Source organism: Brachyistius frenatus, unplaced genomic scaffold, assembly GCF_029030835.1.
Source record: "Brachyistius frenatus isolate BFR_SWC_R1_liver_20210118 unplaced genomic scaffold, ASM2903083v1 Contig_80, whole genome shotgun sequence".
Classification (NCBI taxonomy): domain Eukaryota; kingdom Metazoa; phylum Chordata; class Actinopteri; family Embiotocidae; genus Brachyistius; species Brachyistius frenatus.
This window is the reverse complement of record NW_027210679.1, coordinates 1104016-1131975: the sequence shown is the minus strand read 5'-3', so window position 1 is coordinate 1131975 and position 27960 is coordinate 1104016. Positions and strand designations below refer to the sequence as shown.

General features: G+C 45.8%; 1 protein-coding gene across 1 annotated transcript; it reads right to left on the bottom strand.

Moving 5' to 3' along the window:
* Positions 1-88: 88 nt before the first annotated feature.
* On the bottom strand, positions 89-27751 carry lasp1 (LIM and SH3 protein 1). The gene is made up of 7 exons (XM_069709142.1): positions 27587-27751; positions 18560-18654; positions 12617-12701; positions 6970-7077; positions 5247-5325; positions 4264-4361; positions 89-3790 (listed from the first exon to the last, which is right to left on the bottom strand). The coding sequence occupies exons 1-7, from the start codon at positions 27653-27655 to the stop codon at positions 3617-3619; spliced, it is 708 nt and encodes a 235-aa protein (XP_069565243.1). The 5' UTR covers positions 27656-27751; the 3' UTR covers positions 89-3616.
* Positions 27752-27960: the final 209 nt, after the last annotated feature.

Here is a 27960-nt window from a genome sequence, read left to right as displayed (position 1 = left end):
CACACTGCTCTCTCGACACGTCAAACCAGCCAGATCCTGAAGTACTTTTACATTCGCAGCTCTATTTAAGACGGAGTACAAACCGGAGTCTGAGAAAAAAATGACATTTTATTTGAATCTGCAGAATCATAAGTACAATTTGAAGTGCTGTAACAGGGCAACAGGAGATGATATCAGGTCCTTAAATCTGAGTATGTATCCAGAGCGTTGAACACACGTGTATGTCAATATGCATATGGTATCTTTATTTTTTTCTTATTTAAAAAATAACAAAATTATATCAAAAACAAAACAATTTAAAGATGGAATGCACAAAAACTGGTCCGAACGCTAAACCTGCAATGTGGATTATATGATTTCACGCTGCGAAGTCTACTGTATATCACCAGTATCGTAGAAGCGGGGGAATGATTCATCAGAAGCGCGGGATGCCCACGACGAAGGCTGAAGGAAAGAGGGAACTTGCGGGCGGGAGGCTGGACAGGATAGAAAAGACAGAAACTGAACAGAAGTGTGTGGCGGGGGGGGGGAGGGAGGGAGGGGGATGGGGGGGGGGGGTTATGATATGACGTTACAGTTCGGTGGTGATGCCAGAGCAGAGGAGGAGCGGTATTTGGCGCAAAAGAGGTTAAAACTCCTGACTAATGTCCAGGTCAGACAAACAACTTGCCCTGCCTCGCACCATCACACGCTTAAGACTCGACTTCACGAATCCATCCCGAGCCACGCTTCTCACGACGGCCGGCTGTCTTGGGCCATTTTTGTCCTCCCCCCCCCCCACCCTCCCCCTCCCACTTCATCGAGACCACCACCAAAAAATAAAATAAAAAAATAAAAAATCAATAACCCCTTTTCGAGATAAAAATAAAATATAATAAGAGAGTCTGGATTAGAAAGCAATCCGCAGAGGAACGGAGCCTACTAGTGCGAGGAGCTTTGTTATTAAATTAAATCAGAGCAAAAAAACCAACAACCTACTCATCAAAAGCCAGGAACAACAATCATTTCACTCAAAAACCGAAGCACAGATTCTTCAATTCACCCCAAGAGAAACACACAACCGTGAGCTCTAAAACAGCTTTCCGATCCAGCGTCTGTTTCGCAAATAAACTTGATCCTGTTGTCGAGCAGCGAGTTAATGCAAACTGCAGGCAAATGTACTGCACAGTGTGTTCATTCATTTTGTTTTTGGCAACCTATAATCCAGTTTGAGGTGTTTTTGTTTTTTTTCTTCCTAGATTAGTTTCATCAGCACTGTCACGATTCATCACATTAGAAAGTGTCAACGTTTTTATGAATGTCTCGACACCAACCGACAACTTGCACCAAAACTGTACTTTTTTTTGTTGTTTTCTTTTTTTTTTTATACCCTTCCTCATGAGTCAACTTTTAAAATCACATCAACTTTCCCCACATTCACAAAAAAATATGCACCACTTTTTTTTTTTTCTGCAGGCAAGCCACTTCCGAGAGCACCATGACCTGTAAAAACATTTTCCCTAACTTACCTTTATGATACATATACAATTGTACAATGTCGTCTAGCTACATAGTGAGAGCCTTGTTTAGTTTTTAATAAAGCTGAAAAGTTTTAGCCCCCCTCCCACGCCGCCCGCCCCACCTTAAAAACGCACCGCCTCCATCGCTCGTATCCGTGAGTCACAGTGCATCACAGGAGAATGAAACAGCAAGAAAAAGGGGAGGAGAGGGGTGTGTGTGTGTGTGTGTGTGTGTGTGTGTGTGTGTGTGTGTGTGTGTGTGTGTGTGTGTGTGTGTGTGTGTGTGTGTGTGTGTGTGTGTGTCAGGGGGCCAGAGACAGAATCAGAAACAGGCTTTTAACAGCAAGCTGATTTTGCTGGTTTATTTATCTCATACACTGATGCTATTATTATTATTATTTTTTAGGGGGGGTGAGGGGTGGTGTAGGGAGGCGGGGGGAGGGGGGGGGAGATGAGCATCTTATAATAACGAGGAAAGGAAAAAGGAAGGACAGCATGAGAAAAATGACGACATCAACCACAGCCAAGGATTCAACAATTTCTCTCATTAAAAATGGAAAAAAAACGACTGGAATGTTTTCGCACAAAAACGCACACAAAAACAAAAAAGATTCACAATATAGAGTTGTGCTTGGCTTTCTCTTTTGCAATGTCTTTTGTTTGATGGTGATTTTGTAGCAAAGGGGAAGAACTTGGCCTTTTTTTTGTTTTTTTGTTAGTTTCTATTTTTTTTTTTTTTATTTATTTTTTTAAATCTCCTTTTTTCCAAATATTTTCACCTTCATTCACCATATTTTTGTGATTTTCTCGGGACTGAAGGCATTCAGGCTGCAAAAAAACACAGGAATACGGGTGTGTGTGTGTGTGTGTGTGTGTGTGCGTGTCCGATACATCCACACCGGCTGAGGTGGTGTAAATTCAGTGTGGCTGCAAGAGATAAAGACTGATAATGTCCCCTAACTTGATCCCTGATCCCTCCTGTACCTAAGACGCCCGACGACAGGAGGTTGCTCCTCAGTTAGGCTACGATTCCAGTTTCACAACGATAACCGCGACGCAAGTGCCGAACACGAGGGGCGGTGGGTGGGGGGGTGGGGGGTGGGTGGGGGGGCGAGACGCGCGCGTCCGTCTGTGAGCACGTTCAGAAAACCTCCCCGTTAAGACTGATTGATGCAACGGCGGCAGAGTTTACGAGGTTTTAAAGGAATGTACACAAGTCCAAAAAAATATTCAAGCTTACTTCTGATAGACTGAGATTCTACACTGCGTTTCCAGTCGGGCCGAGATCAAAGCTGCAAAGTTAAATAAAAGTAAAATAAAATAAAACAAAAAAAACATAAATCCAAAACTCACTCAACCACACTCCAAACGTTTCAAACACAGAAATGATGTCTGCAGCGCTGACGGGACTCGTGGGGCATTTTGTTTTGCTTTGTTTTGTTTCAACTCTTTTTTTTTTTTTTTTTTCTCCTCCCCCCTCTTTATTTTTGCGCGACGTTGGGATTGTTACGTGAAAGGGTGGAGCTGCGTGCGACGCGGCGTGAGACCCCTGACATGCGGCGACCGACTGCGGGTTTATCTTTTAAGACTCTCGGCTTCCACTCGGGACGGCACCGAGAGTGGAGCCCGGATGGGCGGGGGTGTGTGTGTGTGTGTGTGTGTGTGTGTGTGTGTGTGTGTGTGGGAGGAAGACGACAACGACACAAAAGAGGATGAAGACGATCCAAAACGGAGACGGGACATCAGCAAGGACGGACGGGACGGAGAAGCAGGCAGACGGACAGACAGAGAGAGAGAGAGAGAGAGAGAGAGAGAGGACCGACAGATAGATAGGAGGTGTCTGTGGTTGGGGCGAGCGGTGAGAGCTGAGCAGGGATGCAGAAGGCGGTAGGGGGGGGAGGTGGGGGGGAAAGGAGGTGGGGGAGAGAAGGAGGGCGGCGGAGGGGGGGGGTGGCCTTCAGGGTCTCACAGGACAGATTAGGGAACAAGAGTAAAAATTAAGAGAAAGTGGCGTTAAGATGAGATGGCACTGGGCTTTTCCTTTCCTTCCTTCTTTCCCTCCCTTTCTTCTCCTCTTCTTCCTCCTCCTCCTCCTCCTCTTATTCTCTCCCTCTCGCTCAGATGGCCTCCACGTAGTTGGCGGGCAGCATGCCCTGCTGGCCGGTGCGCTCCACGCGGCCGTACATCCAGCCCTCGTCGATCTGCTGCACGTCTACGATCACGTCTCCGTCCATGAAGGACACCTCGTCCTCGTCCGCGGCGGAGTAGTCGTACACGGCCCTGAATCGCTTCTGTCGACGCACAAGAACAGAAAAAAAACGAGTTCAGAGTAGTCACGGCTTGCTTAAGACACGTCTGCCTTTAAATAGACGAACTATTTATGCAGCCGTTGTTTAAGGTCCCTAAAAAGTGACACGCTTCAAACAGGGCTGGAACTAATTTCATGTCAATTCATCCGGAGATTACTTTCTCGATAAATGAATAAATAAAAATTAAAAAAAACAACTATAATTATGAAGTTACAGCCGACATCCTCAAATGTCAGGTTTTGACCTTTTTTTTTTTTTTACATTTGACTGAAAGAAAAATAAACTGAACATTTGAGTTTCTACTCATAAAAACAGATTTCTAAAAGTAAACACGTTTTTTTTTAAAATTCTTTCTGATTCTTCTTCAGGGTTTTGGAATCGTTAAATAAGATTGTGGTGCCAGGACATCGGGAGGGACATCAAAAGGGGGGGGGGGGGACATCAGGAGGACTCACCCCGGCGCTGGGAGGCGGGGCAGCGGCCGCCGGACGCACCGGTTCAGGAGCAGGATCGTAGTGGAAGTTTTGAGAGGCTGCGGGCGGCTGGAAAGCTCCTGAACGGAAAGAGCGGGACAAAACGAAGGAGTCGTGAGAACACGTCGGTGCCGTCGGACCGAGCTTCGCGGGTCTGCGTTCTTGTGTTTTGCGACACGTGCGACAGAACAACAACCCACAAAGTCATCCAACTTTATGTCATAACTGTTGTTCATATTTAATACTGCGAAAGTTTCCGGTTCGGTGCGAGTTCGAGGGAAAAAAAAATTAAAACATCTTTCGGCTTACGAAGGAAGAAGAAGAAGAAGAAAAAAAAAACTCAACCTAATTTCACAATTATAAAAATCACACGATGCCGCCGCGACTGGGAAATACAATCATTTCTGCAGCTATTTATAAACGGACTGGATTGAATGCAGTGGAGGAGGGCGGTGGACAAGTTAAAACCAGGTTCCCCGAGAGGTGGGACGAGCAAACATGCAGCCTGGTGAGTTCATACAGCCCGGGGCAGGAAGGGAGCCAAGCACAGACCAGTCAAGAGGCTTAAAGAAGAATCTACATACTTCTGTACTTTTCTGGAGAAAAACCTGTAACGCCCAACGCATTTATATCAACGTATTTAGAAATCTTTAAAGTTCAACCACATCACAAAATAGGTTTTTTTTTTTCTTCTTCTGCTTTTCGGTGCTATCAGATTTCGGGTGTTTCTTGGGAGTTGTCAGGTGGAGCTTTCCGTAAACTCTTCTCCCGTCACTTTCTGTTCCGCAAAAACATTTTTTTTTTTTTTTTTACCGGCGCCGCTTCTCGTCTGCTGTTGAAGATAACAGCTGACCGAGCGGTGTGTGTGTGTGTGTGTGTGTGTGTGTGTGTGTGTGTGTGTGTGTGTGTGTGTGTGTGTGTGTGTGTGTGTACACTGCAAGTTTGCCGGGCAGCGAGCGGAGTACCTGGGCTGGGGATGCTCGGCAGATGCGGCGGGACCTCCCCTCCCAGCTTCTTCTTCTCGAAGTCCTCGTGGTACTTAATCTGCGACGGACGAACACAAACAGAGACGTAAGAGATTCAGAACTTGCACGTGTAGTTTTTTTTTTCTTTCTCTTTTCAGGAAGCTGTCACTTGCGTGCAGTTCTTTTTATATCCACCAGGGGTCTCCCGCCCGCTCTCCTCCACCCTTTTGTGTTTGTGGTTGATAGGTGGGGCGCTTTTACTTGCAGCGAAAGGGCCGAGGAAGCGAGGAATCGAGGCTGACACTGAGAGGAAATGACATCTCGGCAGCCGGAAGTAGTGTGAGCTCGGAGTTGCATAGCAACCCCTCGTTGACACATCAGGAAGAACAGGTGAAGCGAGAAAAAGGAAGAAAAAAAAAAGAAAAGAAAAGAAGAAAAAAAAAAAAAAAAAATAAAGTCAAAAGCTTGAACACTCAAGAGTGAGAATGAGGCAGCTAGATTTAGCAGGAAACACTGAGAGGAACAGGAGGAAGGAGGGTCACGTGACTAAGCACACCATATAATCATTTCAAGTACTACAGTTTCAAGTGTGACTGAACATTTTCCCGCCGAAAAGCGTTTTTAAGTCAAACGTTGAGGAATAAATGAAAAAAGAGAAGAAAAGAAAAAAAAAGAAGAAGCTGAAACTCTCAGATGGACTCTTATTAAATCTGCAGCTTCTCCAGCCGGCGTGACTAAGGCGGCCTTCGGGGTTACACGGCACGAAACACGGGCCAGGCCGCTGAAACTGAAACCGAGCGGCTGCACTAAATAACCAGGCTGATAACGGACTTGACTCGCACAGCGCCGCGGTTCATGATTTACAAGAACCCCATCCGCCCCCCCCCCCCCGAGGAGGGGGGAGGGTGGCGCTCAAAGAGCCCCACTGTGCCGGCGGCGCTGGTGACGAGTGTGTTCGCGGATTGGATGGGATGACGGGAGTGTTTGTGCAGAGGACAGCGAGGCGAGCGACTGAGGGAACACAGTGGCTATTCTCAAGTGCAATATGCTAAGTGGAGAGTGTGTGAGGGAGATTATATGGGTTTGTTTTGAAGTGGCAGGTTGAACAGATGGTGTGTGTGTGTGTGTGTGTGTGTGTGTGTGTGTGTGTATGTGTGTGTATTTATGTGCTGCTGCGGGGCTAAAACGCTCCCCGATAGTTGTCAATCTTTTGCTGCTTGACGGTGGAAGACGAAGAAGGTGACAGGAAGCGTGGAAGAAGAAAAAAAAAGAAGAGAAGAAGCTTTACAGGCCGGGTTTTTCATTTTTTTTTTTTTTTTTTTTGGGGTCCGGGGAAGAAGAAAGAAAACAAAAAGAAAGATCAGCGTACATCTGGAGCGCTCCACGTCATGATTGGCTGCGAATGACGCACCGATTGCAAGCAGATGTCTTGTTTATCAGTTGTGACTAAAAAAAAATAAAAAAAATAAAACACTTCAGGATGCTTCTCGAATCCCGTAGTGCACTTGTTATCTCAATGTGGCCTGTGCGTGTGTGCGCGCCCATATTACTACATGTAATACGCGTGCTTCTCCCGCCGCCCTTCACGTTTCCTCGATCTCAAGACACGCCAGATCTTCCATCACACGAAAGGACATGAAGGAACCAAAGAGCTTTCTTACACCGAAACGAGCTCTCGATGTTTCAGATATTTACACATAAGCGGGCGGGTTTTGAAACTCACATTGCTGATTTGGTCCTGCGTTTTCTTCATTCTTTGCAGCTCCGGCGTGTCGGCGACCACGCTGAAACCTTTCCCTTTATTCTTCTCGAAGTCCTCCCTGTAGTGAACCTGCACGGCAGACAACAACAGACGGTTTCAAAATGCAGTCGTCAACGAGGAAAATATCCGACCAAAACAGCGCAGCGGGCGATTTCGTTGTGGAGGCTCTTTTTTGCCCGTTTGAAACGAAGTGAAAATGACTTTAATTTCAAGAAATAATCTAACGAGCTCTTGTCCTTGGTTTCGGCAAAACCAGCCGGTTGTGAGTTTTAATGAACAAAGCTTTGGCTTAATAAAATACTTTCACAGCGGGAGAGGGGGGGTGGGGGGGAGAGAAGTGTTTTATTACAGCTCGACATCATTCGATGAACGCGAAAACACCGAAACGTCAAACTCTCGTGAAACCAACGGTCTGCTAATAACGGAAGACATCCATAAAATTTGAGCTCCAATTCAATTAAATTTAAAACGTGCCACTATAATTGTTTTATTACAATTTCACTGTGTTTGTTTGGTTGGTTCTATTTCTCACTATCGAGGACGAGCTTGGCGGCAATATAACAAACGTGGTTGTGACCTTTTTTTTTTTTTTTTTTTCTGTGCGTGTGTGTGTGGGTGCAAAGCTTAGATGCTTAAATAAGCAATATTTTCATATGCATTCAGGGTGTGCGTGTGTGTGTAAGCAAAGTGAAGTTGGCCCGACACAAATTGCTTCTGTCTTTTGCTGTCTTTTGTGGTGACATTCACTTCCTGTTTGCCTGGGAGTGAAGGCATTAGCACACAGGACGTGGTGCCGACCATATATGGTCAAAATGAGAGGTAGCGCATGTCAAACGGAGACTGTGAGTGTGTGTGTGTGTGTGTGTGTGTGTGTGTTTTTTTCCAGTCTTGATCCGTAGGGCAGAGGAGGAAATGTCCAGCCCATTCGACGTCAGATGAGTATCAGAAAATTACAAGAAGAAGTCTCGCCGCTCTCGAGAACTCCACCCGCTCGATCCGCGTGACGCCGCGTCGCGAAGCGGAAACAGGAAGACAGGAAGACAGGAAGACAGGAAGACAGGTGTTCTGTTCTGGTTCATCTCGAGAGCCGAAGACACTTTGAAAATCGACCTCTCCTTGCGCCGAAACCCCCCCCCCCCCGTTCCTGCCTACATGGCAGACTGCACCGGTTTCCTGCAGAGTCAGTCCATTACCAGGAAGCAGAGCTGCATCCCTGCATCCCCCCTCCCCCCCCCACACACACACCCTCCCTCCCCTCCCTCAGACCGCCACATAACGTCTGACGGCGCTCGACACCCTTCACGACACCCTTCCTTCGCGAAGTGACGTGACGTCGACTGCGATTCACGGCCGATGTGGAAACCGCGGAAATCTGCCGTCACCTCTTGGCGTGACGTCCACTGAGGAAAAAAAAACCCCCAAAAAACCCAGAGCTGATCCTCATCACTCATGAAGAAGATTAACGTGGTCTCGACCCGTCTTCGTCCTTCGTCCTCGCTCAGTGAACATATGATCCCCCCCCCCATTTTTATTTTTTAATTTCTCAAGCCTATCTTTGTCTCTTTTTTTGGAGGGGTGGTGGAGGGTGAGAGGGGGTGTGGGGGGTGAGGGGGTCCATGCAACAGCTTCCTCTCCTCCAATCACACCTCTGCTTTCCTTCCCCACCCACAATCCTTTTTTCTCTCTCTGCGCTCCTTTTCCATTCATTCATTCATTCATTCATTCATATTTTACTGCTTCACCAGCAGCAGACAGTCTTCCCATAGAGCCGGAGCTTTTCCTCATTATAATCTTCCTCCCTACTTCTATTTGCATTCCTCTAGCTTCCCTTCCTCTGGGGATTTCACTTTTATCTCTTCCTCTTTCACCCAGCACTCCTCCCTCCTTTCTGTGTTGGTGCCTTCCTGTCTCTTCCCCCTTTTTCCTTTTTCTTTTTTTCCTCCTCGCTCATGTGCGCCTCATTGCTCCCGATCTCCTCCTCCCCGATACGTCCTTCCACCCGGTTTCTTTATTTCTCTCTTTCTCCGTCTCGTTTTCCGTCTCGTTTCCTCTCGCAAAGTCTCGTAATGAGGTGTGACAAACTTCTACCCTGCTGCCGTAGCAATAGGGTTCCCATGGCGAGGAGGAGCGGCGGCGGCGGCGTGAGGTCAGATGACCACAGTTCTCTATTAACACCTTGAAGTAAAACCGTTTAGTTTCAGCTAAAGTCCAGGCCCTTCCTTTCATTTACAGCCCTCGCAAAGGTCAACTCGGGATGTTTATTACTTCTAGGTTGGACTATGATACGACGGACAAAACGTCCTGGTAGGAGTTGGGTTCAAGATGGCAGCAGCCAGGCCAGCCGGACCCGCTGCACGTAAACATAACTCATCTCTAAAAACGTCAGTATTCATGCGTAAATAGAGCAGCTCCCTCCCCCGCCCCCCCCGACTTATCCACGTGACCTTTCGCACCTCTAAAGCCCACCCCCCCCCCGTTGTTTGCTCGGGTCAGCAGCTTTCAGCGCTCCCCAGACTCAGACTGGCTCTTAGGGCCGACTGCGCTTCATCACTGTGCAGCTTCAACTCTCTGGAGCGGCCGCCTCAGGTCCTCCATTTTTATCACCAATACTAAAATCTTAATTCAAAACATTTAGATTTTTCTCTAGCAGATCCAGATTAGGCCCCATTGAGGTTTAATTAAATATTTTTTTTTTTTTTTTGGAGGGGCTTTATGCAGCGCTTGTGTATTCCTGTGTGTTGTTCTGGCTTGTTGCTGCTTTCAATTTATTCCCGTCTTTAACTGCTTCAACGTTTCAAGTCTTTGTTTGATGTTGCGCAACAATTTGGGCAACTCTTGTTAAAACGTGCAACAGAAATAAAATCGACTTGACTTTTCGTTGAGGCAGTTCAGTCGACCGGCAGCGCAAACGGCCTCGAGTTTGATTATTTTTTCATACATTTTTTTTTTTTTTTTTTTTTAACAAAAGCACATTTGGAGATGCGTTTGCCGGGAGAGGACCACGTTTACTAGAAACTGTGCGTTCTTGTTGAAGGGAATTGTTGTTTTTTTTTGCTACGTGAATCATTTCAGACGAATCTACTTGCGCAAAAAGTTGTTTACGGTGTGCGAAATCATAATTTTCTGTCCACTGTGTCATAAAGACCCATATTAATCTGATTCTTATGGCCGGTGACTATCACGCGCCAATAATATAATGACTGTCACTTGGTGTGTGTGTGTGTGTGTGTGTGTGGTTGAGTGTTTGTGGGGGTCTGTTTGGATGTACAATCCGTGTAGAAAAACACCATCTGTCCCTCCATCCCTCACTTACCCACCACCCCCACAACCCCCCTCCCCATATGACCACCATCCCCACCCTTACACACACACACACACACACACACACACACACACACACACACACACACACACACACACACACACACACACACACACACACACACACACACAGGTCTCATCCGTAGTGTTTGACAGTGACATTCGGATAAGACGATGTGCGTTCTTTTGCTAAGCCCCGCCCCCTCTCCGCATTACACTCCCTCCTCTTCTTGTCTAATTTTCTGCGGTTGCTTTAAGGGTTCACTTTCATTGAAAAGTTCCCAGTATGTTCAGGAAAATAGCTGGGAGGAGGGGAAGTGTAACCGCACACGACAACAGCCTTTGCAACCACACGTAACGTCATTTTACACCCAGCCCTAGCTGCGATTTGTCCTCTGGTATTTAACGACAGGCGGCCGAAGGGGAAACACATCGTTACCGATGAGCGCAAATCTTCCCACTATCAGAGCTCGCTTTATTTAGGCAATAACGCATGACCCAGTTCAGACGGATATTTTGGTCATTGAGGTTTTTTTTTTTTTTTTGTTGGACATCTCAGAGTATATTTGGGTCTTTGTAATTTGAGCTCATGCAGGAAGCGTCGTAGTCGTGTTCTCTGGGGTTACAAATGAGACCGAGACAGGGGACATACAGGAGAAACAGAGATTAGGTGCAATGGTACGAGTTTATAACCGTGTGATAACCTTCCCAGAAAATAATCACTTTATACTGTATTTTCACAATTATAATCATCATCGGGTACTTTGATCCGAAGAACTTTTTAAACAATCGAAGAAGACATAAAAAAAAAAAAAAAAAATCATTGAAAATGAAAGCGTGTTAACGTGGCGGTCTTTTGAATCCAACTGTCTCTAATGATTATATTCATTATGAATTAATCTGATTCATTTCTCCATTAATGGATTCATTCTTTGGTTTGTAAAGAATAAGGAAAAAGAAAGAAGAAAAAAAAAAATGCCCTCACGTAACGGATTATCGAAATAGTCGTACGTCAGCTGAGGCCAGACCGGTCCCACCTGGCATTAAACCCACCCGCACGGACCGGTCCACCGAGGCAGGAAAGATGTATAATAATAACAACAATATCATAATAATTTTCAGTCTCACTTCTCCCCGTCTCGCTGTATTTGTTTTTCTCCAATGTGCGCGTGGTGTCGAGTCTGAAATGAGCTTCTTAAAACGGCGGTAACAAGCAAAACCGCACACGACGCGATAACCGGAAACGCCGCTGCAACCCGAGCGGACGTAAATTGGGAGAGATCGACTTTGGCGGGTGCCGCTGCGATAATGTACGGCAACAAATAACGCCGGATAAAAGTCCATCGGCGGAGAGCAAGGCAACAGTGGCGTCACGGCGTTCCCACATCAACGCGAGACTGTGAGAAAAGCACTAAATTTATAGGGCAATAAACCAGCTTTTCACCATAATAAAAAAAAAAAAAAGAAGAAGAAAAAAGGCATATAAATAACTCTCTCTCAGATTAACACACCGCAGCAGTGTAAAACAAGAAGGCTCTTCCAGAAGGGAAATGTCATGTAATTAAACTATATTCTTTACATTGTGTTCAACATGGAAACGGCTACACGGACAGGAGGAGGATTTACCCCCCCCCCTCCTCCCATAATAGATTCAAACAACATGGTCAAGCTTAGTTTTCAGACTGAGTTTAGACACACAAGCTCACTGCGATGTGTAAATGCGTTTTCACGCAATAGATGCTGCAATGCCCTTTTGTGTAACTTTTTTTTTTTTTTTTTTTAAACAGCAGAGGAAAGATAATATAATTCATTGCAAAAGACATTGAAGCAGGGCCCTATTTGAGTACTTTAAAAATAAAAGTGGAATATAAGTGTGAGGATTACAGTTTTTAGGAAATTATATTTTTGACAAAAGTCTTTTGTCGCTATGATATTTTATTTGACCCACTATCGCATGGCCGTGGGGAGCCTCAAGTCTCCTACTTGTCTGTTGTGAATCGATTTCATGCTTCTCGGGTCCGTCTTGAAGCTGATGGATATTCAAACAGAATTAGACCGACTGCGTTATCTGAAAGTTGGCTGAGCGAAGTATTTACTCCCAGATTGATTTTTCGGGTTAACGACAGCGAGGCTTTTCAAATTAAGCGCAACTTTTTTTAAAAACATTTTTTTTTAATAGCTTTGTTTTTTGGGGAAAAATGCCAAGGTGGGAAAGTGTGTGTTTCACACCAGATGGAGTTTGGTGTAACAATTAATACTTTGGGTATTCACTGGCAGGAAACGTTACCTGGCTCTGCATCTTGCTCTGCTGTTTGAGACGGAGATTCTCTGGAGTGTCAGCCACACAGGTGAAGTTTGTCTTGGGGTAGTGTCTGTGAAACAAACACAGAACAGCAGAAATTGTAAATGCACAGTAAAAACACACACAGACACACACACACACAAGCAGCTTCCACTCAAGACTCTCACTGTGATGCTCAAGCCAAGACTCTAAGAGGAAAAAACAAACAACAACAAAAACAGCATAACTCAAGCAGTGTGCAGTCTGTGGCCCCACTGTGGGGGCATTTGTTATTCAAGGTGGTCCTGAGGTGGAGTTTGGAGCCCCTGTAGACAAAAGGCATGTCAGTACAACATACAATGCTCTGCTGGTGAGAGCCAAGGTAGTTTGAAAAAGAGGAAGTGCAGGCAGGGGCTGTGTGTGTGTGTGTGTGTGTGTGTGTGTGTGTGTGTTGGGGGTGGGGGGTGGGGGGTGAGGAGAGCCTGAAGGTTGCAGAGTTTTGGAGGCGAGCCATAGCAGGTGTTGAAAAAAAAAAAAAAAAAGCTTGCAAACACACACACACACACACACACATTAATGGCCACGGTCCTGTTGGACTAACAGGACGGGGACCGGCACACAACACACACAGCAACAGGGTCAAAGAGACAGTGGGTGAGTGTGGATGATGTCATGGGCAGCCGCCTTCAGCAGAGCGTGAAGGCGAGTCTTTTTTTTTTTTTTTTTGAATGGATTCTGGGAATTCTCTCGACAGCCTCGGCTCCGTAACCGGCCGACCTCCTACCTCTCGGGAGAAAACGCTCTGTCTGAAACAAATATAACAAATATAAATATACCCGAGGAAGGAGTATATACACATATACACACATACACACACAAACACACACACATGCAGCATCAGTCCACGAGCCGTTCATCACAGGCTCACTTATTGATCGCCTAAACTGCGATCAGTGGTTAGTTAGTGTGTGCGTGTGTGTGTGTGTGTGTGCGCGAGGCATAAGTCAGTGGTTTTATACACTGGAGGCTTCTGTGCACGAGTAGCCTTCAGATCCACAAATAATGGTGCCTGCCAGTTCAGCGTGGTCCTGGAGGCCTGCAGAAAACACATGGCACGAGCCCAGCAGCGGAGCAAGAGCCCCTCACAGCTTTATCTGAAGGGCTGATATGGACTGCAGTTCCCAGCATGCCTCAGGGCGCCGGGTGACCTCAAAAATCTCTAACCGCGATCCCTGCCTCTGGGTAACCCATTTAGGCAATATGTTTACCGTTTCCGCGGGCAACACGGTAAACAAACGAAACTAGCATTCATCCCGGTGTGATTAAAGGATGTAAACGATTCAGCGGAGGACTGCGGTTGACGGATTGTATGTAACGTAGTCTTAAAAGAAAATAAAAGATACACGAGCTACTTTAGAAGAAGACCCTGAGGATCATTTTAAAGTGGAACTGGAAAATGAGTGTAGTTGAAGTTGACATTTCAAGCTGCGCATTAAAAAACAAAACAAAAAAAACACTTGATCTTTTTCTGCAACCGTGTACAATACTGCATTTTACAGCTGCTGGTAACATCTGTCTGCAATATTCAGACGTAGCGGAGGCTGCTAATCAAATGACGCAAATGAAAGCACTCTTTCATTGTTTGCGAGACATACATCGGCCTCTCATTTGTTCATCATCATTTACGAGCGACATAACTATCCGTTCCATTTCAAAAAGAAAGGAGGCAACGTAGGGCTTTTTTTTGTTGTTGCAGGCCTTATGTTCTCCATTATGTTTTAATTTCCACTCATCAATAACATCGCCGAGTCTCATCCTCAGAGAATTACTTTTGAGAATCCGTTCTTTCGTAGCGGTGAGGCGACTCGATCGCGTCAGGCAATGTTTTGAAGAATATAGCTGCGTTTGACAAATGTGCACCTGTTTGGAAATTAAAAAAAAAAAAAAAATCCCAAAATAAGTTTGTTTTTTTTAAAAAAGGGAGGGGAAGAAAAATTCCAAATGGGTTTGATTTAGCACATTTCCCTGATCACAGCTGGCAAACTAATAATATCTGTTCATCTTTCTCTGGAACTGGGAGGGTTCGGTTTTGTGCTGAAACACACTTCCTCTTCGCAGAGCTTCACTAACATCCCCTCGCTTGTCTGAAGCGGCGCGTGCGTGTGCGTGTGTGCGTCTGGAGCACGCATGACCACAGTCAGCATCCCGTGTTATGCGGCGCCCTTCGAAGCCTCTCTCAGCACTTAAGGGGTCAGCAAACAGCCAAACAAACACGCGGATAAAAGCTCGGTGACTCGGCGAGATCTTGTAACGTGTGTGTGTGTGTGTGTGTGTGCGTGGGTTGTGTGTTTGTTTTATTTTTCGTGCCCGTTTGAGGCTACGAGTGAGTCACAGGAACACTCGTCTATCTGTCAGGTTGTATAACAGGGTAATAAGTCGCAGACGGGGAGAGGGGGTGACACATGCACAAACGCTTCACAGGGAGTGATCAAAAATTGAGAGAGGAGGAGGAGGTATGACTGTGGGGGGAGGGGGGAGGGGCACACATGTGTAATCACACACACACACGAGCTGCCTACTGTGCAGGAGGAGAGGCCATGTTTGCATAGTGGAACCGGGAGATGTTGTGGCCAGCTTGACCCTGTGAGACCTGGAAAGGTTGTAATGCATCATTCAGCGGGAACATTTCATCTGCATGTACGTCCTCCAACTCAACAAGCTGAATGGCAGTCAGCTTTGAAGTCTCATCAAACACACACACACACACACACACACACACACACACACACACACACACACACACACACACACACACACACACACACAGCACACACAGACAGACAGACAGACAGACAAGGATGGCAGAAGAAAAAAAAGACTTGCTGGGGAACACCGGCCATATATCTGCTGTAAATGAATGGCAGAGCCCATAACACAATGAACGTGATACCAAAGTGCATTTGATATTTCACCTACTTGAATTCTCCATTCGTCGGCTTCCAATTAAGCTTGAGTGGCAAATGAAGTCCAATTTAATCCTGACTGGTCGTTTTTATTTATTTATTTATTTATTTATTCATTCATTAACAAAAATACCAACAAATTACCTCAAACCAGGATTCAAGAAGCGGTTGCACGGAAGGAAGCCGGCGAGGCGTCGTAAGCGGTGACACTAAATCAAGACATTCGTGGCAAGTTTTAATAACAGCAGATTCATGTCCAAATTAATATCCGACCATCAGTCATTAAGGATGCGTCCCACAAAAAAAAAAAAAAAATCGGTTCCTATAGTCTCTAGAGGGAATGAAGAATTTTTCTGTCTACTTATCTGCCCTCTTAAATCTCCCATAATGGGAATCTCAGGGAAGAGGTGGGTGGGAACGCAGTGAAAACAAACAAAGCCTCTATCAATTACTCAGGACAAATATAGAGGAGTAATGATAAAGCAGGCAGAGAAATAATAACAGAGAACTTAGCCGGCACTTCTTCTCCCTAAGCGGGGGGCTCTTCCCCTGACGATGTTTACTCTAACGGGGATTGTTCTAAACAAACGGTAAGAGGCATAATAAACAGCCTCTGAAGGGCTCTTGCTGCCTTTGCGGAGGAAACGTTTGGGAGGCGGGAAAGAGAAAAGAAGAAGAAGAAGAAAAATCTGTAGTGAATGAAGGTGGCGTGAAAATAACACCCGCCGTACGTCAGTTAACGCCTCAGCCTGAATGTGAAAGACTTGAACGTAGTCAGAAAAGGGGTGTTAATAAATAGCATTTCAAATTACCATATCATCGTGTTATATAAGCTTATAATTAGACCTAGAAATGGCTGTTTTAACTTATAGTTCCTAACAAGACCTCTGCTGGGTCCGAGGTCCCGGACTAACAGGTGTAAGTCAGTCAAAAAGAAAACCGTAACACAGGTGTGGAAGTTTACCTGGTGAATTTACGGCCACCAAAATAAGTGCACCGACTATGTAAGTTTGATCCCGACACACTGACAAACACGGAGCCGCAGATATTGTTGCCATGTAAACAGCACAGGTAAAAAAAATTTAATAAAAAAAAAAGATGACATAGCTTGATTCCATTTTAGTCACCTCAGATTCAGGTTCTTGGTTTTGTGTGTGTGTGTTTAAAAAAAAAAGAAAAAAAGGCGCCATAATAAGTGCAGATCATTTACCAGCTGTGCTTTCCCAACATGTCTGCGGTGACAAAAGCCTTTTCCATGATTTTGCAAGCTTTCACGTGACGACAGATGCACACGATCATCTGTAACCTGGACGACCTCCACAAACACATCGGTGCATTTCTTTAACTTACCGTTTAAGCATTTACAGCATAGTTTTTAAGCTTATCAACTCAAGCAGTTAGTCATTTTTTTATTTTGCTTTCTCAGGTTAAATTTCAGCCCCTTCATGGAATTAGAAATGATTCACCCTGTGAATTTTTTTTTTTTTTTTTTTATAAAGTGTGACTCACCCTCATGAATATAGAGAGCCAGGAAGTGATCGGAGGCAAATGAAGGAAAGCTACTAGGTTCACTGATGACGTTAAAAACTGCTCAACATATGCTGAAAACACCTGTACTGTCCGATGGGCAGCATGTTTATTTTCGGAAATAAATATCAGACGACAAAAAATTATTCAGCAGCCAATTTTTGTACGAGTACAGCGAGACAAAAATTCGCTTTTCTTTCTTGCTGATTCAATTTGAAAGTCCCGCTACTAGCAGCGAAAAATATATGCTCGATCCAGAGACATATGGACATTAAAAGACTACTTACTTGAAAATTTTCCTTTAATGAACAACTGCCTTTTACAATTTTTGAATGAAAAAAAAAAAAAAGAAGCTAAAAATCTCTGATTCCAGCAAATATGGAAATTTTCTGTTTCCTTTAGTCCTACATGATAATAATAATAATTATTTTTGTTGTTGTTGTGGTGGAGTGTTGTTCAGGACAAAACAAAACACTTGAGGCTGCACTTGCGGCTTTGGAAACACTGGTCAACATTTTGGACCAAACAACTTATCAATTAATTGAGAAAATAATTGCTACATGTCTCAATTGTGAAAATAATGATTAGTTGCGGGGCCGATGTGTGTTATAGAGCTTTCCCCTGGTATTTACCATGAAGGAAGACAAAATCTTGTTGATAACAGCTGAGCGCAAGCTGGCATATTAACATGGAGCTCCCCGTTGATGTCGAAAATGACAACGCTAGCACGACGTCTCGGTTTATTCTTCTAAAAATAATAATAATTAATAAAAAAATTTAAAAAAAAGACAGTTCAGCTAAAAGCGCTCGTCGTGAAGCGAAACCTTCTCTCTGCTTTCCCCCTCCCGGAAACATGCGCTCACGCTCGCACAGTCAAGACGAGGACAGAAAAGAAAAGAAAAAACCATTACAAGCAATCAGAGAGGGAGATTCCACGGATTCCCGATGAGCCTTTAGTGTGCGAGTATGTGCTGAATCGTGAGCGGACATGCTCATTGTCAGAGTGAGCGCCTCTGTCACTGTAGAGGAACTTCAGGAATTTCCTTTGTTGATTACCCCCCCCCCCCCACCACCACCACCACCACCACACCCCCACCACACCGAGTTGGAGAAGGGAGGGAGGCACTTTCCCACACAGCATTTTAGGGCCTTTTCTCTCAGGAGGGGGGCGGGGGGGGGGGGGGAGCTGGAATAGTCACAGATAAACAGCAGAGGAGGAAGAGAGGGGCCGTAGTTGGGTTGCAACACACACACACACACACACACACACACACACACACACACACACACACACACACACACACACACACACACACACAGAGCGAGTCCTATTTCAGGCCGCGGACAGATTTGACACTGCTGTCTGTCTTCGGGGCGGAGGCCGAAGCCATTTGAGGGTAAAGCACCCGACATGCTCACCGACATAAACAACACGATGACTTAAGGGAACAATACTTACGCGTTGCAGTATGGTCTCTTCTCGAAGCCTTTGTAATTCTTCATGTTTAGAGTCATTTTGCAGACCTCGCAGCTGAAGCATCCTTTATGCCAATACTGTCGGAAAACACAGAGGGACATCGCACGTTAAAGGAGGAGAGACGTGGGGACATTTCGTTTTACTTCACCGGCCCCCAAAAGGAGAGCCACCGACCAAACACACACACACACACACACACACACACACACACACACACACATGCTAAACATGCAGTTAATTGAATGAGTGAGTCCAGAACTACTTTCTATTCCCTTGAAGTTTCACAGGGGCAGGATCTGGACGCAGAAACAAAAGAAGGACTGTGTGAAATCATAGAGGAGCAATGCAAATTGTGTTTGCCGACACTAAACCGTTGCAAAGACAACAACTTCCGCTCGGCGAGCACATTGTACGGGTTGCTATTCAGATGGAGATTCGGGCCGGGCCGCGGTGGCGCGAGCGACAAAAAGAAGAGCTGTAAAAGTTTTGTGGCCGACCAGCTCGTATCTCTCGGGCTTCGTCGTCGTGATCTCACGCTCGTGAAATTTTCACACCTTTTGCCCGTCGAGACCACGAGCTCGGACGGTGAGCACGAACATGTTTTTTTTTTGGTTTGCTTTTTTGTGTTTCTATGACGACAGAGGCGCTGCTAGAGGCGGCCGCCGGTCTGAAGGCGACCCCTTCGACTCTGTGGGGGCCTCCTGTTCGTCTCTGCGTGTTTCCGCTGCTCCTCTGTCTTTCTCCCCGAGAGGTCGTGTCTCTATCTCCCTCTCACCACCCTTTTTCTTCCTCCCACCCACCCACTCGTCCTCGCCTCGCCTCGCCTCTCCACTCTCCTGGCACTGGGCTGATCTGCGGCCTGAGGGTTCAAAGAGGGATCGAGGGAGGCGAGGATTGGAGGAAAAAAAAAACTGAAAAGGAGGGAGGAAACATGAAAGTGAAGGAGTTGGGGGAGGGAGGGGGAAGGGAAGGAGGGGTGGGCAAGAGACAGGAAGAAGAAGAAAAAAAAAAAAGAAGTGAAGCAATGATCTGGCTGCTTCTGCTATCATCAAGGGGAAGGGAGGGAGGAGAGAAGCAAAGACACATACAGAGAGGAAGAAAGAATGGGAGGAATAGAAAGAGTCCTTAGTAACATGGCCTCGGGGAGCTATGCCATCCCTCTCTCAAGTCTTTCACCCACTCTTTAGGATTTTCTACACCAATTGCCCGCACACTAAACATTAATCTTGCAAACAAACAGCACATTTAAAAAAAAGAAAAGATGGTTCAAAAACTGAGGGCAAAAAAACCCCCAAAAAAGCAGAAACACAAAAGTAGATCACTTTTTTGTTTTTAAATGTTTATCTCATAAACAGATGGACAATGCAAATCTGGTCACGCACAATCTTCTCGGGATAAGAGGCGGGATTTTTGTTTTTTTCCACCCCGATGGTTTGATAATGTAGCATGTGTTACTGCTCTGATACACAGCCGGCAATAAATCACCCTCGTGTTGAGGTTTCGCTGTCTGCGCTATGTATGGAAACACGACCGAACACATCGAACAATGAAAGCAGCTCTCCCCGGACGCCGTCGGGCCGGTTTCTTTGAGAACGGCCCGGTCTGGACGAAGCGGACCACCCGGAGCGGTGCGCGCCAACAACGGGCGAGTGTATGCACCCGTCTGACATGGGGTGTTTTGTAGCTCGCGGGGCGAAGCAGATATTGTCGGTTCTGTTTCGGCCGGAGCTGTGAGCCGCAGCCAAACACGCCGGGCCCAGAGCCTTGGAAAACGCAGACTCCTTGTCCCGCTACAACCCCGGCCGGGTCCTGAGGGGGGAGTCGCAGATGGACACGTCGTGTTACTCTTTCCTCTTTGTTGTTCTGGCCAGAATTTCGCGACGGGGCAAAATCCCCTCCCCGAACACAACGGCATACTGCGGGCCGGACTTCACTTCCTCCGGCTTCAGCTGATCTGCAGCTGCTGCGGTCGCCATCCTGCTTCATCTGCTTACAATGGAGAGGATCGGCATTCTGTTCTCTGGCACATTTCACCTTCTCATTTCCCCAAATCTATCGTGAGCACAAACCAGGAATAAACTGTAATCCGAATAGAGAAGTGTCGATGCAAATGAAGAGGCAGGTGTGCGTGTGTGCGAGCTGAGCGATGAGGACTTTGATACTCCTGTTGTTTCCAAGAGTAAATATTGACCTTGGATCTGTTACACAGGAAAATACCTGCTGAAACTCTGTTTAGCAAACTGCTCTCAGGCCTCGCCCAACCTGCTGACCCACATTCCACCAGGACAACCCTCACCGATCCCCCCCCCCCCCCCCCACACACCCACCACCACCTTCACACAGATAACAGGACACTCTCAGGTGACGGGTGACTGGTCAACCTTGTTCTAACTGCCTCCTGAAATGAACAAATCACGCGGAAAGATAGAAAACACAGGTGCTTCAGGTGGCCACATTTGCAGCATTATGTGAATATTAAAACTTAAATACATCACTGACACAACTTAAAAAAATTTTTTTTTAAAAAGGACCACCTGGCGCACTTTTAAGTTTTTATTCGGCAATGCATTTAACCGCTGCGGGCGTCTTCTCTAACCTCTATAATATGGTTGAACTCGCGCCTTTTATGCGGTTGCAGTTTGCCACGGACAAAATTAAATGTGAGCAGGGAGGTGAAATATAATCAAAAGTGGTCACGTTTGAGATGTATTCTAATGAGCGGTGTGAACGGTCACTGATCTCTGCTGAACCCAGAACGTTCAGAATATAAACTAACCGGTGTGAATATATTAGATGCGAGACTTGCAGTATATTAGGTCAAAGACAGTAAACGCCAGTCGGGGAGAGTAGGGAGGAGGGGAGGGGGGCAGAAAAGCAAAAGGGGGGTCGAGACACCATCCCGAATGCGTGTTAGAGAGGCCGTCCGGCCGTTAGCCCTGTCCAGCTTCAGGAAACCCTTGCTCGAGGGGTGCCAAGGCAGGATCTGGCAGTCAGCTGGAAAATGAGGACACTGCAGAGATGGAGCCCTAGAAATAAAACACCCATGAAAAAAAAAACAGCTCTGTCTCCCTGCATCAGCGCAGCTCGAGGGCACATGTGTATGCGCGCCTGTATGCGAGTGTGTGTGTGTGTGTTAACAGTGCGTCGGTACACGCGTGTAGTACTGTATGTAGGTTACATGTCTGAGTGCATGATGTATGTGTGTCAAGCGTGGATCCAAAGGCTCCAGTCAAGAGCAGAAATGCTCAGTCAGCCTCACACAGTTCCCTCTTGGTGAGAACCAAATGCTAAATGGGCCTGGACCAAAAAAATACAAAATAAAATTTAAAAAAAAGAGTCCTGCAGCTATATGGGAGGGCAACACAACTTCAGACACCATGCATGCATGCACACACACATCACACACACCACACAAAGGGACGGTTAGTGGAGGTCTGACCAGAATCATGCTCTCACACACCAACTACTTGCTGATAGGAGACAATTAAGTGTCTGGCGTAAAAGCCTTAAAATGCTGTGGTCCTGTTGTGTCAACCACTTCCTTCGTCCGCATTAAACAGGGCAGATTACTAGCTTCCTTTGGTGCAATTGCCATAGCAACGCCTTCGCCAAACCATGGTGGTCATTTTTATTTTTAAAAGAAATATTGGTTGGGTACCTACCGCGAGGCCGGTACTGTAGAGCAGAGAAATTTACATGGTCTCGGCCGGTGTTAATTAATACTGTAATTAATTGACAATTACTGATAATATCATGCTATTTTTTTTTTTTTAGACGAGTTTAATAATATCTCCACGATCTATAACCCACGGTAAATGGATTTTCCCAGTCCAGTCCGCTGGCAATCACCACATGAGGCATTAAGAGGAATTTAGCACCTTGACAGACATCTTGTGGGACCTTGATGAAATGTTTCATAACTCCTGGTTAAATCAGCAGCAATTAACTTCAGTTTGAAACAACTTTTGTTTTTAGGCTTTTAGGGGCCCGAGTGGGCAGTACGGTTTAAAATATGCCGGGATGGCTCTTTGATTTCAGTAGTGGCTAAATAAAACCAGAACACACACACACTTATAAAGAGTGGGCCACTACAGCAGCTCTGCGAGTGTGAGGGATTATTCTTGCATAAGATAGTACACGCCTCAGGACAAAGTGCCCACATCTGGCTGGTGCTAATAAAGGAAACTAATGCATGCTGGTTAATTACTAGCCTACCTGATGCCATTCATTCTCATCCACGCCCAGGGCTTTGTTCAGACAGTGATCTGAAGCGACACGGTATGCTAGAGTAACTCCTCGAACTCGCTCCACACCGATGTGCACTTAGCAGAACACACAAATCGCTAACAAAATAAAAAAAGATGACCGAAACAGGCGAAATGTCAAAACGCTTCTGCTTTGTCATAAATCATGCGCATTAAAAAAAAAAAAAAAAAAAACAGTTCTGAGAGAGTAAAAACTGTCTTTTTGTTTTCCTTTCTGTTTGTTGTATCTTTAAGGCAGCGCAATAACGAGAGTCCAACTTGGGTTTTTATTTTTGCGTGTGTGGCGTAACAAATAAAGCTGATTCCTTTTTTTTTTTTTTTCTTCTTCTAATGAAACGCACCAAAGAGGCGCACCTGCCGAGTCAACAGCTCAGGTGATTAAGACCTGTAATGTGTACTGTGACTCATCGAAGCGAGACGACCGGTTGGCGGCTGCGTAGATTGTTTCCCTCTTATGGCATTTGGACAACATGAATCAGCTCTCGAAATAAGCCGTCTAAATATAGGCAAAAGGCGGCGGACTCGTTTCTCTAAAACGGAGTGGGGAAAAAGAACATTCACGCAAGACTACCGGCGAGCAAATGTAGAGAAATTGTCACCGGTTAAATTTGAACCCCCCGACACAAACACAGAAAACGTTTTAATGACTTCTAAATAAAAAAGTTAAAAAATAAATTTAAAAAAAGAGCAATATTCACTTTTACGTATAACTGCGTGTAGGCAAAGGGGTCCATGACATAAGCTCTTTTATACAGTACAGACTGTATATAGCTGCATGACTTAAACATGGTCTGACCTTTAAACCCCCCCCCTCCTCTTCCTCCCCCCAGCAATTTCCTGGGATTGAGAAACGGCAGCACAATTGAAGCTCACATCGAAACTAGAAATCCTACGTAGCGGCTAAATAACAGAGCTGCCGAACTGTCGCGGTAACGATCGGAAATGGACGCCGGTCGGTTCCAGCTGTGGGCGCAAGGACTGCAAAATGCGACAAGATACGCCACATAGTGTGGAAAAAAAAAATAATAAAAGAAAAACGATTATTGCGCACACTTTTGTTAATACCAGCTCTGCGCGGGAACATTTGAGATCCTGTAGATCAACTAGTGCCGCCATTTTAATTCCCGTCGCCTGGCGTAAATCAAGTTTACATATAGCTCGTAAGTACGTAGTCGCATCCTTCCCGCAGTCGATTATTCTGCGAGTGCAGCATTAGGAAACAGAAGCGAGATAGCAGAATCCTTGAAACACACAGCACTATTTATCGTCTGTCTGCCTCTGTAAAAGCTTTCCGTGACACGCTGATTTAAAGCAAACAACCTCCCGGCTGGCTTCGGTCCATGTGTATTTCTTTTTTGGCTTTTCTTCTTCCAACAAAGGGGCTGCTTTTTGTTCAGAGCGAGGCTGCGACTTTACCTATTACTGTTAGTGCCACGCGGGAGATAACCTGGTTGCAAAGAACAAAAAAAAAAAAAGAAAGAAGAAGAAGCTGTGGCTGACATAAAGAAAAGAAAATATCTCGCTGATAATGAACACCAATCAAAAATGTTTTGACGTTGCTGACATATTCAGAAGCCAAAAACCACAAACTTAAGAGCCAAAAGCAATGTTTGTTTATCATAGTTACTTTAAAATAACATGAAAATACAAGCTGCCAGGACACGCTTTCTCACATTATTTATAGACGTTTGAAATATTACATAAATGCACGGTGAAATAGCCGCTGATTTACAACCCTCAAAACCGGGGTTACTCTTCTTCATAATCTACAATATAATGACACGTACGTCACAGATAAACGTTAATAAATCTCTTCAAAAGGATGGAGGGGGACTCTTTACCCGCAGGTCGGGACAGGTCCTGCAATTCAGTCGTACAGACAGTAAGCAATAGTAACTCCACAGACACTCCAGCAGAGACGAGTGTTTCAGTGATGAGATGAGCTTTAACGCTGAAGCACCCTACACAAACTCTCCATTCATCTCCAAAACACAGGCTGAAGCACTGAAAATGAATATTCAAGTTGAAAGTGACAGACAGAAATCATTTTTTTTTACTCCTCCTGACGTTGCACGTTAAGTCAGGTTTGTATGGAGACGCAGCCCCAAAGACATCACAGTTAATAGTTTCACTGGCTGCGGTTCAACAGCTGCCCTCGACTCAAGCTACAAGGAGCTGATAGATACGAGCTCGACGCTGGAGACAAACACGCATCTCATAACTACTTATTACCAGAGAGCGTGTTTTTTTTTTTTTTTTTTTTTTTTTTTATGTAGTGAGGTAGGGGAAGTCAAATGAGAAGGCAAAAAAAAAAAAAACGTTACAAACAAGAGCCTCGACCAAAACTCACTTCCTGTCTTTATGTGTGCTCGGCTGCCCGCTTCTTCTCCTGGGCCCAGCCCTGCTTTACTGGAATGCAGCTGAGAGACAAACAAGTCTCTGTGCTTACAGCCTCTCCAAAGACGAAATATAACAGAAGGAGACTGTCAGGTAAAAAGGAAAAGAAGAAGAAGAAGAAGAAGAAAAAGAAAAGAAGGTATTTGTCGGTGCTGGCTGAGAATACCGATGCGGCAGTCGGCAGAGCACCTCAGATCCACCCTCCCCCCCTGCTTTTTACCTGAGCTAGCCTCGCACATGGAAGAAGAAAAAAAGAAAACGAAGCCTCGGCTGCTTAAAAGAAACAAGAATGGCAGTGTGTGTGTGTGTGTGTGTGTGTGTGTGTGCGTGTGTGTGTGCGCGCCACGGAGGAGGAAAAGGGGAGGTTGTTTTGGACGTGTCTGACGGGGTGAGCGGCGATGCGTAATGGCAGCAAAGACAAGACGTGCGAGGCTATCCATCCTGTGCTTGTTTCGGAGCGGGGAGACGGGCACAGCAGGCCTCTGACAGAGCACGTTTTTTTTTTTATTATTTTTTTATTTTTTTTATGGGAGCGTCTGTCTGCTGGAATGCACTCTGCTTCGGGCCAGATTCCAGAGCGCGTTCAGAGGCTCGTACTTGTGGCAAAATTTCGATTCTCATCAATACCAGGGCAACGTGCTATATAACATTGACCCGGCAATAAGATGTCTGCTGCGACTCGGGGCGGGGGGGGGGGGGGGGGGGGAGGGGGGGAGGGGAGAGGATGTGCGTTGTATGTTTGCGCCCAATGTGAAGAAGAGACGCAAATCAAATTCCAGTTCAGAGCACTTTTGGGGGGGGGGGGGGAAACATTAGTCGCAACCATTGCAGCGGAGCAGTAATGCATCCAGTCAAGGCGCTGATGTTACTTTAGATAAAGTGCTTTGTGCGCCCTTTCTTCACCTTCCTCGTCTGTCACCCCTCCGACAGATAAGCAACGTCTCAACAGGGATTGATTTTCCAACAGCCGTTCAAACCTCCATTAGACAAATTATCTACTTGCCTCAAAGCCACGCTTTGGTAAAACGTACAAACACACATATATATATATATATATATATATATATATATATATATATTTATGGTTATGGCTGTTCACACACACCAAGCAAACAGACCCCACCCAGATTAAAGTACATCGGTGTTGCACGTGTGCGTTGATTTCATTGCACACATCCAGTCTGACTTGATTGCAGCATTTTTGTTGTTGTTGTTGTTGTTTTCCAGTAAAATACAATATTGGAACAACATTTTTGATCAACTTCAACCACCTTAAAAAAAAAAAAAAAAAAAAAAAAAGAAACCCTAAACGAGGAAGCAGGAACAAAGTGTGCAGTACCAACGTTTAACTCCAGTTGTTTGCTCCCGTGTGAATTGTTGACCTCGACAGATTCACTCTGGGTAAATTTGATGAGATTACCACCTTGGTAAGAGATTAGGTGGCTGCTTTGACAGGACGAGGGGGGGTGAGGGAGGAGGGGGGGGGGGGCAAACAAGCAAACAAACAAACAAACAAACAAACGAGGCAGCTCCATTAATCATGATCATCATCCCTGACTTGGATTAGCCAGTGAATTAAACACAGACCTGCCCGAATCACTCCACGCTGTCTCGAAACAGCAATGGACGCTGAACCCCCCCCCCACCCACCTCCACCTCCAACCCAAACATATTGGGAGGGTGGAGGTGGAGGTGGAGGGGCACTATCCCGTATCGTATTAGTATTCATAAGGGACCACAGAGGAACACGTTTCCCCAGAAAGCGCCGGCTCTCGTTATCATCCAACCGGTTGTCTTTCGAGGCGAGCGGTGCCTGCCAGGCCCCGACCAGGCTCGGCTACCGGAGGCTCCGTGAAGCCGCTGGTTTTTACGGGGATAAATCAGCAGCACACACACCCCTCCTCCTCCACCACCACCACCTCCACCACCTCCACCTCCCTCCTCGAGCCGTCGTCTTAATATTAAAATACAAATTCCGGTGTCCCCCTCCCTCCCCTCGTTTAAAAATGATGAAGCACAATTTGGTTGGTGCCATTATTCGCCCTTCCAGACGTTAGCTAGCCGTTAGCATACCTGTCCTGTTTGGGGTGTTCCGATTCATTCACAAAAAAAAAAAATAAAATGGTGCGGGGTGGGGTGGTGGTAGGGTGGAGGGGGGAAAGGTGTAGTTTCTTTCTTTTTTGTGTAAAAGGAGAGCAGAAAACACCCCTTTCGCTGCGGTATAAAAGGGAGGCAAAAAAAAAAAAGGGAAAGCTTTTCAAAAGAGCAGGACGAGGGTTTTTTTTTGGGGTGGGGGGGTGGGAGAGAGAGAAGAGGGGGGGTTTGGTGTGGGAGGCGATGCTCTTACCTTGTCCAGACAATTCACTTTTTCCGTGGGGTAAACGACTAGATTACATCTGCCACACAACGGATTCATGTTGGGAGCTTTCTTTCTAGCTCGGTTAGCACGGAAACCGCCGACGATCCTGGGTTTTTTTTTTTTTTTTTTTTTTTTTGTTGCTGCGCGCGGCCGACTGTTTACTTTACCCCCCCCCCAAAAAAAAAAAAAAAAATTAAAAAAAAAAACGAGCTCCGGCGGACGGTTATGATCGGTGGCGAGACCGACACTAATCTTTAGTTGTATGTACCCCAAAATCCAGGAGGCTGTTGTTGTCGTTGTATCCGCACAGCTGGCTGTCAGTCCACTAACCAGACACGGAAAGCGCGCTCCCGCTGACCCCC

Excerpts from the sequence above, each read along its gene's own strand:
- lasp1 (XM_069709142.1), bottom strand. The coding sequence starts at position 27,655 with ATGAATCCGTTGTGTGGCAGATGTAATCTAGTCGTTTACCCCACGGAA. Across the intron at positions 12,702-18,559 it reads AAGAGACCATACTGCAACGC|ACACTACCCCAAGACAAACT; the intron begins GTAAGTATTGTT and ends TTTGTTTCACAG. Across the intron at positions 3,791-4,263 it reads CCCCGCCTCCCAGCGCCGGG|AAGCGATTCAGGGCCGTGTA; the intron begins GTGAGTCCTCCT and ends GTGCGTCGACAG.